The 13,129-nt window shown below is 40.5% G+C and overlaps 1 protein-coding gene across 3 annotated transcripts in view; it reads right to left on the bottom strand.

Moving 5' to 3' along the window:
* Positions 1-13,129, bottom strand: part of LOC134640850 (protocadherin-1-like) — a 216,601-nt gene that overhangs the window by 56,907 nt on the left and 146,565 nt on the right. The window contains exon 5 of one of the 3 annotated variants that reach the window (XM_063492890.1): positions 3,699-5,658. The exons of the other annotated variants lie outside the window; for them this stretch is intronic. Coding sequence (XP_063348960.1) covers positions 5,600-5,658 — 59 coding nt within the window. The 3' untranslated portion in view covers positions 3,699-5,599. Of the gene's footprint in view, positions 1-3,698; positions 5,659-13,129 lie in introns of those variants that run through there. 3 annotated transcript variants of the gene reach the window in all.

The following is a 13,129-nucleotide window of genomic DNA, read 5'->3' as shown; positions in this document are numbered from 1 at the left end:
TTGAGTGTGTGTGTGTGTGTGTGTGTGTGTGTGTGTGTGTGTGTGTGTGTGTGTGTGTACATCTGAGGAAGCTTTGTCGGTGCTTTGATGAGAGAGAGAGAGAGAGAGAGAGAGAGAGAGAGAGAGAGAGAGGTGTTGTTTATCATGGCAGTAATTAAGGCTGCTGTTCGGCTTTAATTAAAATATAACAGCGGCACCAAGTATGGACTGGTTCTCACACGCACACAAAAAAACCACGCACAACATCTTTAGCAGTCAACTTACCACAAAAGATAAGGTAAGAAGACCACACTCTGAAAGACTTCCAGGGCGACACACACACATACACGCCGCTATCAGCCACACATAATTGGATCTGATCCAAAAACGACTTGTGACATCTCCTTGATCCTCTCACTTGAACCCAAACACACCTCGAGCTTCACTTTGGTCCATGTTCTCTCTGACTTTTTAATGGTCTGTTCCAAACTCTACAAGCTTATTCATATTTATTTATTAAGGCAGCGTGTCCTCTCTCTGGTGGGGCGGTAAACTGATTAATCCTGGTCTTTTTCACACGCTCGACTTGCAAGATTACAAGCCTCGGTCGTCGAGGTAAAAAAAAAGAAAAGAAAGAGAGTGGCTCGTGCAAAGCGGCAGATCTTGGGTGCACCTGCGATTCTGGTTTGTGTGAGTTCGCTGGTGTTACATTCAAAGGTGCAGTGAAGACTCATTTTGCTCTCAGCTAGTCAGATTACTGGATGGAAACAGCTGAGCCAATCACAGGCCAGTATACCAGCGGTAGCTCAACAAATGGTGAGAGTCTACCGAGAGATAACGTGGCTTTTCCAGCTGAGTGTGTCGAAAGGCCAAACCACATATGGTTGTCACTTTTGGTTGGCTAGATGATTATGTAAATTTTAGCTCATGTTATGTAATAACTGAGGGAGAACATGCGCTGATGCTCTTTTGTACAGAACCAGCCACAGAAACTATCATGCACGTGGAATACATGGAATATGTAATATTTACAGCTTCATCGAGCTTTTATAGCTGAGGCTTATTCATGGTGTAAAGTTCTTCAGACACCGGACGCGTAAAGTTTGCGTTTTAAATATATTTCGGACTCGCATATTCTTAATGCAGCCAAATTTCACAGGACAACCTTGCAGTGCTTATTTTTTCTGACCAAGTTAGATTGTTGTTTGCAAATAACCAGATCTGACCAATCAGACCACAGCATTTGGAAACAAGTGCACTGATGATGGAAATCCTATTTGACCTCAGACACACAGCTAGGTGCTGCTCGAGGTTGTTTACTCTCTGAAATGATTTCTCTGCTTCCTCAGCTCAAACTGCCCCGCCGACATCCTGAAATACGGACGAAAGCGGCCGTGAAACAGCTTCAAATCCTGAAAATCTCCCTGCTGCTGCCTTCTCCTGAGAACTGGGTGAATCCAGAGTTTCAGTTTCTAGCTATTCTTCTTTAGAAACATCAGGACAAGATTTTTTTTTGCAGTGCATTTTTTTGGTGCGTTAGGGTTACAGGACAAACCAGGGACAAACGTTACAGGACAAATTCAGATCTGAAAAATTCTGAATTTCCTGTCATTTTGTTCACAATGTGCTCGGTGTGTAAAACCGGTGAGAAGCAAAGCTCCACAGTACATGAGAAAAATATACAAATGTTTGAGACTCCGACATATTTTTACATGTACTGTTTTCCAAAAACGTCCAGTTTTCAGCTTTCTTAGCAACACTTTATTGGCTTTTATTGGTATATAAAAACATGTCTATTTACTAACTAATTATATTCAGTTCTGTGCTGAAAATGATTCATTCCAATCTAATATAATATGAGTGTAACCTGTAAGGAAAGTGCAGTTTGTCCTCATCCAGACGTGAAACTTTAGTTCTATTTTAAATCACCAAAACAGCCACCTGCAGGTGTTTTATAAAGAGCCTACAGTAACATAAGACTGGTGCAAAACTGCCTTCATGTTCAGGGAAAGACATTTAAAAAATATAATATGAATCTTTTCATGGCATCAGTTTGATCTAAAACAGGGAAAAAACTATTTTGCACGTTTTGCATACCATGGAAAGTCAGACCTAAAACTCGTGGACCTGATTAATGAATGATGTCAGTGACCTGTGCAAAGGTGTGGACGGCTTACGGCTGATAAATCAACTGCTTGTCATTCTTAAGTTGTTTCTCGTCTTTCTTACTCTTCTCTTTTTTCTGACCTGAGCTGAACGTAAACAGCACCTACGATAGGTGGACCAGAGTTCAGCAGATCAGTGACCCCACTCGGGTTCAAATCTCTGGATTCTCAAGAGGTTAAAGTCAGCTAGAATACTCAACTGTGCACCCACAGGCACAGTATAGCTGGATTTAATAGCTGATAGAAATTTAGTCACATAGTCCAAGTGACAGCAGCTCACGTATATGGGCTCAGAGGGGTGTGTGCGTTTGTGCGCGTGTGTGTAACCAGGTGTAGAGCTGTCACTGAAGGAGAAAATTAGTCAGAAAATGACAGCAGCGTACCTGAGTGAGCAGACACAAACTTCAAAAAGTTTGCAACGACACACATTTCACAGAAACTTCACACACACACAGACGTGCACACACACACACGAAGCTATTTTCACTGCGGTGAAGCCTCAGTGACTGCATGATATTTAATTATACTGATAAAAAAAAGACTAAGCGCTCTGAGTCGCTGTCCTTTTCTTTTCATCTCCAGGTCGATTTGAACGCTCGGAAATGTTTGCATTTCACATCCTTTGACCTTTGATCCTCTGAGTTTATTCTTAAAAACTGTTCAATTGCCAGAACAAACACTGAAAGTTAAGGTCAAAGAACGGGTCTATATCAAGCATGAGTCCCAGTGGTCGACTCTTTATGAACCAATGGGCCGCGTTAACGACGAGCTAGTCCACCCCTATCCCTCACAGTCATGTGGTACATGAAACAATACCCTACAGCGCAGCATCACAACCCTCAAAGAATGGAGTCAGTGTTACACCAAATATTCAGATTACTGCACCATGAGTTTTTCTTGCAGTGCAACTAATGGTGGGAAAAGTTAGATCTTGAGTTGACTGAACCTGTTGATCTAACTTAAACCAGCTCATTGTTGGATCTTCGCATCAGCTGAAATTCTTTTAACTTGATGAGACCGATGCGGACAGTTCCCCGTCTTTGTACTGGTGTGAGAACTCACGCCTTTCACTTAGAAGGAGGAGAAACATTTCAGCACACTCTCCGGGGTGATGCCTTCTACTGAAGTCAATAAGTTAGGGATAATCATCAATATTTCGGAAAGGTTTAAGAAGATTGGGCCTTATTTTAGATTCCACAACAGTCATGTAGAAACATGAGCTAGTTTACTAAGTGCAGGCTCATTAGAGAGGGTTTACTCATCAACACTGCAAACATGTTTATGCTTTCCACGATCAATAATCAAGCAGCTTGAGATGATACATAATTGTGCAATTAAAACTTTGGATGCAAAGTCAATATGATATCCCCGCTGAGGTCTCCCGTGAAAATAGATACGTTAAGGTGTCTCATACAAGGTGCTCAGGAACATGAGCAAACTTTCTGTGTGTGTGTGTGTTGCTTTTGGCTTCAGACGTGCAGAAAACAGACGAAAAGAGAAAGTAAAGCTGCGGCACATGATATCAGCACTTATTTATTTTAATAAAAACCTCTGAATACAAAGTACATTCACAGGTACAGTAGCAAGCCACTGAGCTGCTCTGTTGGATTCCTACAGCAAACCAGTGATCACTACAAACATTCAAATTCATACACCATTTTACAACTTTATATCCCATAAACATACCGCTATAAGTCAGAATAAACACACTTTTGTACTTACAAACAAATAATCCAGGTTTTGATCGGTAGTTATTCATTTGTTACTAAGCTGTAGCACTAACCAACCAGCTGAGTCCTACACAAGTCTATTTACTGGAAGATACAAGAAAGAAAAGCTCTGACTGGCAGGTCAATAAGAGCTTCAGTCGTTAATGATTTGATTAACAGGTCGATAAGGAGTCTAACTGCCTGAATGACAGGATTCACTGGCAGTTAAATCTTAAATGGCCTAAAAAAAGGAAATCTCCAAGCTATTTGTTGTTAAAATGAGCTTTTTTGGACAGGAGGGGTAAAGGAGGACGTGGAGCTGACTGTGGTTTGGATATGGAGCAGCAGCAGAATTTAAACAGAGAGATCACGACAGAATGATCGCGTCTGAATATTCATGTATTGCGACACACTATATACTATGATAAAGTTATCAGTTATCTTTTGGTGCTTGTAGTTCTTTAGATAATAATAATAATAGTTCTGGTTTTAGATACAGGATGATGGCGTTTGCTCAGCACAGCGACCGGAAGCAGAACAAAGCTGCTGTTTTAATTCCATCAAAAGGTTTTTCAGGAATTCATCAACCAATTATAAGAAAATGCTCATAAACTTCAAATAAGTCCATTGACTTTACTAAAAATGTTTCATTTGATAAAACAGAAATCGAATGTGCAAAAAAGAAGAAAGAATCAATAAATTCTAATAAATTTGTTATTATACAAAGATTTGTTTTATTTTTCTCTGAATTTTAACCTAATGACCTGTAACTTTATCAGTAACCTGAATAAAAAAATGAATGAACGCATCGTCTTTTTCCTTTCTTCTTCATGCAGCAGTTTTCTCCAGCTTTCAGTCTCTGAGCTCGGCTCAACTTCTACACTGGAAACATAGATTAAATTTGATTTGATTTTCATTTTATCATCTGACTCCAGTTTACAAGACAAACAAGAGGACATCTGAATGTAAGAGTGTGGCCAGACAATTCTAAATCGATTATAAAGGAAGTGAAGTGGCAGGAGTGAGTTCCTGTCCACCCCGACAAGCCTGTCTGTCGGCCTGTGAGAGAAAGCAGGTTGGCTGATTATCTGCCAATCACCCTGTCCTCCGAACCCTGACTGTCACTCATCAACTCCAGGCACCGGGGCTACAGAAAAAGGAAACAAAGGTCAATAAAGGTCAAAAAGGCCCGTAAAATGTGACTTTTGGGAAACAATGTGTAGTTCTCACACAGAGAAGAAGTTTCAAACCAGCAGACAAAAAGAGGCGACAAGAGCAAAAACCCACAAAAGGTGGAGAGCCGATAATCCACTGCGATCGTGACGAGTCCACTTAGGCGTCAGTTACATCCACAAAGAGAACAGTGCAGCGCAGGCGAAAAGGTACAAATCCGCTCCCCAAAAATGTGACCTACCGAGGACGAGGAGGGACAAAAACAAAAAAAAAGATCCCAGAGGAACCAAAGATGATTAACTCCTCGTTATTCGGGAAAATTTCTCCAACCAAAAAATGTTTCTTTAATCAGGTTTTTGTTTTTTGATTCTCCTCGATGGGAACTTGTACGAAGTGAAACATGAAGCAAAAAAAGCAGTTCACAACCACCACAGGCAAGGAGGGAAGAGAAAAAATCCTCAGAACTGCAGCAGAGACAAAAAAAGCTTGAGGACTGAATCGATTTTCTTTTTGTAAATTCAAGGAGGAAAAAAAAAAGAAGCTTTAGATGCTCTTTGTGTCTTTAGTTTTGTCTTAAGGCAGTCTTTTATGTCCGGCCCCCCTCTCCGGCTGGGTGCTTGACGACGCTCCACCTACAAGAGGATAGATACGGACGTCTTACACCTCAGGTAACGCAACGTAGATATCACATTCCATGCAAAATGTCTCAGAAATGAGAAAAAAATGCCAAAAAACGTAGGAGTAATTGAAAGCTGGTTGAAGGAAAAATGATGCTTAAAAAAGGAAGCTAATTAAAAAAAATGTAGGGGCAAAATACGCAAAATGAATTCACTGATCAGTTTGAAAATATCTTTAAAAAAAAATAAGTGCACCATTCATAAACTCACATGGCCACAGTTATATACAGCTCTTAAAAAAAGACCAAATCATTGAGTCTCGGTGGTCACATTGGATTCAGTCAAACAACCGTTTTGGTATGAACAGAAACTCAGAAACAGAACTACATGTTTTATAAATCGAGACACGAATATATAAGATTATGTGAGCTTTGTTCATTTAGTCAGCCATGACAGTTTGGGACAGGCTAATTGGATAAGCTAGCTTCCGATTTCATTTAAAAGTTTAATTCCTGTTAACGAGCAGTTTAAATAAAGTAATAATAATAATAAAACATAGTTTGGGCTATCTTGAGCCGAGGTTTGCAGAGGCTCACGTTAACGTTTGCTAATTGTTCTGTCATTGTTCGCCTGAGTCAGATGGACTGAGTTCGTTTTTGCACATTTTTGTCAGGCCAGGTTCTGCATGAACGCACACGTATGCACTGCACCCTCAGTCATTTAAATGATTACACTATTACTGGCAGCTTGTGAGTCTTTGGCTTTGAATTTTCCGTACAAAGAAATATTGAAGATTCATAGAAATGCACTTTTGCATCATTGTGCTAAATGTCCTCACCTGAGAAGGTGTGGATAAAACAGGAATTTGGGTAAAGGCTGCTGCAGCTCTCCATGCTCTCATGGCTGCTTATTCTTTTGCACTCAGGGTGTTTGATTATTGTCACTCTGGTGTAGCCCATGTCTACAGCTCTGATCCAAATACCCCTCCAAACATTTCTGCTGCTTTACATGCAGTGTTTGTGCAAGCATACATGCTGATCCTCATTACTGATACCTCAGGCACCTGTGAATACAGTGACAGAAAAAGGCCTCACAGAGCCACAGCTCACTTGCATTGCAGTTGTTAGCTAGCCATGTGGACAGGCCGTTTACAGGTGTGACTCTGGAGCCCCTCCTACAGCACTGCTCGTGCCGTTATGTCTTTATAATTATCTACAACTAATTCTGCGTATTTCTACATAAAGCTACTTTCGGCTGCTCCCTCACTGACAAAGGACCGCCACAGCGGAAAGCTCCACATGTTTGATGCCGGATGTCCTTCCTGATGCAACCCCAAAGGGATCTGATCTCCTGCTGGGAGATCGCTTTTTAAGCAAATGTGTAAACCACTGCACTATACGCACTTCTGCACAGGGTTCTTACTGTATATACTTTACAATCAACAGTCATAATAATTATGATAATCATAATAAAAACATGCAAAATAAAAAACATGTAACTTATAATCCAACTTATAATCACTTTTATTGTAAATGTGGTAGTTGAAGTTCAATGGGTTGCTTTAATTTTACATGCAAACTACACAATCACCCGAGATTGCTCTGCTTGAGAGTGACCAAAGGTCCATTCAGGCTCAATATTAAGGCACTTCTAATGCCATCAAAAGTGAATATAAAGGCTCATAAACAGAATTAGATACAGCTAACATCTCTGCAGTAAGTTCATTGTTGTTTGAGGTGAATAAACTCAGACGGCCGTCTGGAGGTCAACGTGCAAAGAAAATCTCTTCTTGTTCAACCTGAATGCGCCTCAATAGTCTGCTACAGTCGCAGTATTACGAACATTTGATTCAATACACTGTGGGTGTGTGTTTATGTGACAAGGCATCAGTGACCTTCAAGTAATGAATCGGGCTGAATCAAGTTGTACAACGAACCTGGAGGAACGTATAGACCCACACGTGCACACACACTTGCACACACACGTGCACACACACACACGCTGCAGCAATTGGCTGCAGTGTGCTGTGATCTGGCATTAATTCTTTCCTGTGTGTGACTTTAGATTTTAACAGTAGTGAAGTGCGATATTTAAGGTGTACACAAAAGACTTGCATGTATCCATGGCCAGAGGTGCTGCTGCACTTTTCAGGGATTACAGTCTCTAAGTAAGGTCTTCCTCATCTCTCTCTTTTTCTTTTTATTCTATTTTTCTTGCTCTGTACAGTTTTCGTCTTTTCCTAGAGCTCCCCCTCTGGATTGTTAGCTCTTCTTCACCTCGCGCACTCCTTTCTTTTCCTCGATCTTCCTGCTTTTTCCTCTGCGTTCCTTCTTATTAATACATTCTCCTCCTTGAATTAAGGAGGAAGTCTCCCTGTTCCTCCTCTTGAATTCTGCCTTCTCGCTCTCCTCCCTACCATCATGGCAGCATCTGTTCATAATGAAAGACACAGTTGGACATCGTTCTCGTTTAGCGCCTCCTCCACGCTACCTGCTCCAGAGGTTACCTCCCGCCGGGCGCGTTTGTTAGACATCATCAGCACTTCCCAGCAACCTTCCCTCCCTTCCTCCCTGCCACCTTCTCCTCCTCCAGATGTCATTGATCTAGAAGTGGGTCACAACAGCGCTGAATCAAAGCTAGGTTACACAAGGCTCCGAGGCAGATACTGTATGTAATTTTAGCATGGGTTAACATTTATGCGGGAGAATGCGAAATGCTACAAGTGTTGTTTGGAGCATAGAGACTGAAGCCTGAAGACCTGACAGGTGCTGAAAGGTGCAGAAGATCTTGGCCTTTAAGCCGCATGAGTCTATAAATAGGACTTTAATTTGGAATATGTAGCTCTAAATCAGGCAGGTTGGTCTTTTAGCTTAACATGTAACTCTGTTCTTTATAATTTAATCGTGGAATCCTAGACTGAAAAATTCATAATCGTACACCGAGCTCAGAATCAGTCAGTAAAAATATTATTAGAATTTACTAAATGGCCTAAAACAGATCAACTATTTTTTATATTTCCCTGTTATGTTCTGTTCAAAGTGAATTTCAGTCTATGCAAAGGTATGAATCATGACCCGCAGAATTTTGTGGCAAAGTGTCTAAAATGACCCACAAAACACACAAAATATTTCTCTTCTGCAAGTAATAAAGCCTTAAGGACATTTTAAAATCATAATTAAAAATGTTCAAGTGATTAAAACATATTAATAAAAAAATAAACTTGCCTTGAGCTTGGATGTTCATTTTCAATCTTTGCATATTCGCCTTAAAATACTCTAAATTCACAGGTAGCCTTCTGTTTTGCAACCATCTGAACAAGAAGGTTGTGAAAGGCGATAAAAGCTAACAGGAAGCTGCTCATGACTGAACCTTGTGTTTAAAAGACGAGCATTTAAAGGACAGCTGCCATTTTTTTTATCTTTTTATCAAAGCTATAAAAGGACAGAGTTTCAAAACTGGATGCTTGTGCAAAACTACACGTTGCTCAATAACAATGCAACATGCAATGTGTGCAGATGATCTTTAACGGAGTGGTTTGAAAAATCTGCCCGTGGAAAGTAACAGAAAGCCACTTGTCCTCACTTCATTTAAAGTGCCCTTTAGCAAGGCTCTTAAACTCAAACTACAGCAGAGGAGGTGCTCACTGGTCATCAGACTGTGGCTGTACTGGAGCCACAAAACTGGATGCGCCACATACACATCAGCCACCCTGACCTAGTATGTCTCCTTAACACTTTTGGAGTGGCCCTCCAATCAGAGAACCAAGGGGGTGATGGGAAGAGAAAAAAAATCACCCAGTGAGTAAGATGTCATTAAACATAAAAAAAATGATAGAAGAGCAGAAATTAGATTTAAAAAAAAAAAGAGTATCCACTAGAAACTCAGCTTGGAAAACAACAAATTAAAATGAATTCAAAATATTGAAACTGGCGATAAAATACGACTACATCACAGTCAGGAGGAGGAACTCCATTTAACAGAAAGGAACAGTCATCTGCAGTGACACGTTTACTTTGAGAGAATCCAGCTCAGAACTTTAGCCTCGGTTTTTTTATCCTTATATTGCAGTTATCATGAGATAAAGTTATCAATGAGATAAAATGGGACGTTTCTTTCCATCTACTCACACATTTCAGGTACAAGCAGAAGAAAACAGTTCATTATTTCATTCCACTAGAACTGAATAAGCTCTTCAAAGTAGACTATTTTCACAAAATCATTACGATTTACGAGGTTTGTTTGATGGAAGATCCATCCAAGTTGATACCGTGCTCACAATAAAGTAACGCACAGTTCCATTAGGGATAAATACCGCAGCGGGACGCCGATCGTGGGGCATCGTGGGGCTGTGTCACAGCCTCTAATCAGGCTGTTGAACCGCAAAGTTAAAGTGAAATTTCTGTCCTCCAGTTTGGTGCAGACTAAGCATGCAGCGCTTTATGAGTTTATAAAGTCAAGATAGTTGCCCTTGCTGCTTACTGTGGATAAATTGAGTTTCATTGAGCAAACAAACACCAAGGTTCTGTTCACAGAGAGAGGTTATGAAGCCTTAAGTCAATCCATCTGTTCAAAGAGCAAGTTAAAAACACAAAACTCTCTCGAGCATTTCAACACCAGCCTTCCTCTGAGAACAAAGCTTCAAACAGTCAAACATTCAAACCTCGACTAAAGGCTATTGAAAATATTCCAGAGAGGAGAGCGGTGGATTTTTGCTTTTGTTCTTTAACTTTGAGTTGTTAACCAGAAGGACAAAAAGGCCCGGCAATTGAAGCACTAAATAAAATTAGAAAGATTCCTGCCATGACTTGGAAAAATCCAACAGCAGAAAGTTGAAAGTCAAAGACCAGGTGTCATAGTTATGAATATTATAAAAATGTTTTCTGGCCTTCCGGCAAATTGTGAGAAATGAATTTCTGAGAACAAGCACATGCCACTCAGCAAACACCTCCGCAGTCCTCTTGTTTGCTTTACTCTGAAAAAGATACGGAACAATATCTGCATTCTGTCCTATCCTGCTCTAATAAAAGCTGTGAAAATGATAAATATGTGTTTATCCTTCAAGGACGACTTACAATTATATGTTTTTACCCAGAGCTACTTTGTATGCAGTCAGTGCGCGCAGGTGTTTGTTTCCTCTTTTCTTTGTTTTCTTTTCAACATGAAGACATGGTTCCTGTTTCAGTAAAGGAGGTCAGAGGTCACTGTGCAGCGAGAGCAGGCAGGAGGTCACTTTCACAAACAGAAAGACCAAAACAAGCGGCGGATGACTCCATCGAGTGCTCCACACAGAGCCGTTTCTATCCCACAACTGTGGCAAATGTATGAACAACATCCAGTTTGATTAATCTACGAAATAATCCAAATGTAAAACCAGTTTGGCTTCAGAGGTTTAATCCCACTCAGTTTTTTTATTTGCATATGAAAAAGTGTCGGAAATAGCAAATGTGGAGAATTTTCTGCTCCCAGATGTTTTCAGTCTTTATGGTAAGCTAAGCTAATCCCTGCTAGCTCTAGCTTATAACACACAAAAATCACCCTTGGCTAAAACTAGAACTTAATGACTTTATTACTGTAAATAAAACAGAAAACAATGATTTGCATGTCATTAAAACCCAAGGTTATTATACGAGCAACATCAATAAGCTGGGTAATCTTCCAGCATCTCTGTTAACAGCCGCTGGCTGGTGCAGGAGTTCAGCTGCTGAGCAGTTTGGGGTCTTCTTTGTAGTATTCTTATTTTAATAATACAGCAAATATTATCAGTATTGACAGGTCTGGACTGCAGGTAGTAGTTTAGTAGCTGAGGTAGTACTACAAAGGCATGATGTTTAAAAAAAATCAAACATGTTTTAGGATCATAGAGCTTAAATAAGCAAAGCTTTCCTCAAGAAAACATCATCGTCATCTGGATGTTGCTCCAAAGCCAGTTTATATCAGTCAGCATTAACGATGCCTCCACAAAACACCCGGTCACACCAGTATACATGCTAGGTTCTGGCCACAATGTCCCCCTTTTCTGTTTCGCCCAGAGGACACGAACCACAGTTTTCAGCACTGCTTCAGTCAGACCGAGACCAGATCTTGTTTATATTTTTGCATATTTGTATTTTATCATGCATATGTGGATGCAGACTATGCTTTTCAAAAGCCGGTGCAATGATTTCCACTACAGAATCATGTCCATTTTGATTGCAGAAGAGTGTTGGTATTTAAAAATTGCTGCAAAGTAAAAAAAAAAAAATCACTCATAAAGAAAATGTGAGGAATCAAATAAAAGACATTCCAACAAGGACACTCACATCTGTTGAGGTAAAAAGATGACCAGCAAAATTCAAGGTGTCAGAATAGACTGTCAAATACAGACCCACTTTTAAGAAAATAATTTAAAAAACAAAGAGTTTTGATGGAGAGAAAAAAAACCCTGCAACCCTTGGGCAATATGCAAAGCGGATAAACTTCCCCGTTCGCCACGCCACCGGCCGTTACATTCGATCAGCTGATTCACACTCTCAGTGATGAGTGTGGAGGCATCGGGGGGAACGGGGGCTTAATTAAACTCAACACTGATGATAAAGGGAAATAATGTCTGCAGTGCTGAGGGACTCAGATGGATGGATGGATGGATGTATATACCCAGTCTGGACATAAGAGGGGGACCTAACGCATACTTTAATAAAAACAGGAAATGAAGTGATGTGAAATCTACGTTTTATCTGCAAGTGAGATTCTAAATACCTTTAAGAAATCTACAAGAGTACGGCCGAGTTATCAAACCATATTTTTGGTGTTTAATCGTGACTGAAGAAGTTGAACCTTCTTCAAACTTCAACCTGTGAAATATGCCGTGTATTATTTAGCGCACATTATATAATATGGACACATTATATAATAATGATACAAAAGAGCTCATTGGTCACAAGGCTAGGCATACTGAAGCACTATTTGATGTCATCATCATCATTTCTTCCTGGAAAAATTCTGAGCATGATCCTATTATATGAGCAGGTTAACAATGGGAATCACATCAAAGGCAAATCTACCCACAAAACCGAGCTGCTGAATATGAATTACCGAGTGTTTTCGCAGTCTGTTTTCTGGCGTCCCCGAGGCTCTCTCAGGACTTTAGATGGTGAGGGAACTGACATAAAGACCCCTTTTAACACAGCCTCAACACAGGCAGAGGAGCTCTCTGCATTAGCCTGCACATTCTCCAGCCGGTGAGTCTCCAGCAGCAGCAGCAGCAGGAGCACACAATGGAGAATATAAAAAGGCGGAAAGGCACGTACCTGCATGAAAAGCACCGTATAGAAGCATAAAGGAGAAATTTCAGTGGTAAGTAAAGTGGCAGTGTGGCGCGACACCCCTCTCTGTCTGTCAGGCCTGTGATAATGCAATGGTCGCTATCCAGCAGTGTGCTCTATTCACAGCTCCAGGCTTCCTTTTCACACTGTCCACAAAAGAATAAACACACTGCACATGTGGGGTC

The sequence above is a fragment of the Pelmatolapia mariae genome, linkage group LG2 (assembly GCF_036321145.2).
Source record: "Pelmatolapia mariae isolate MD_Pm_ZW linkage group LG2, Pm_UMD_F_2, whole genome shotgun sequence".
In the NCBI taxonomy this organism is placed as follows: Eukaryota; Metazoa; Chordata; class Actinopteri; order Cichliformes; family Cichlidae; genus Pelmatolapia; species Pelmatolapia mariae.
Note: the sequence above shows the minus strand (reverse complement) of the source record. Positions and strands in the feature narration are given on the sequence as shown.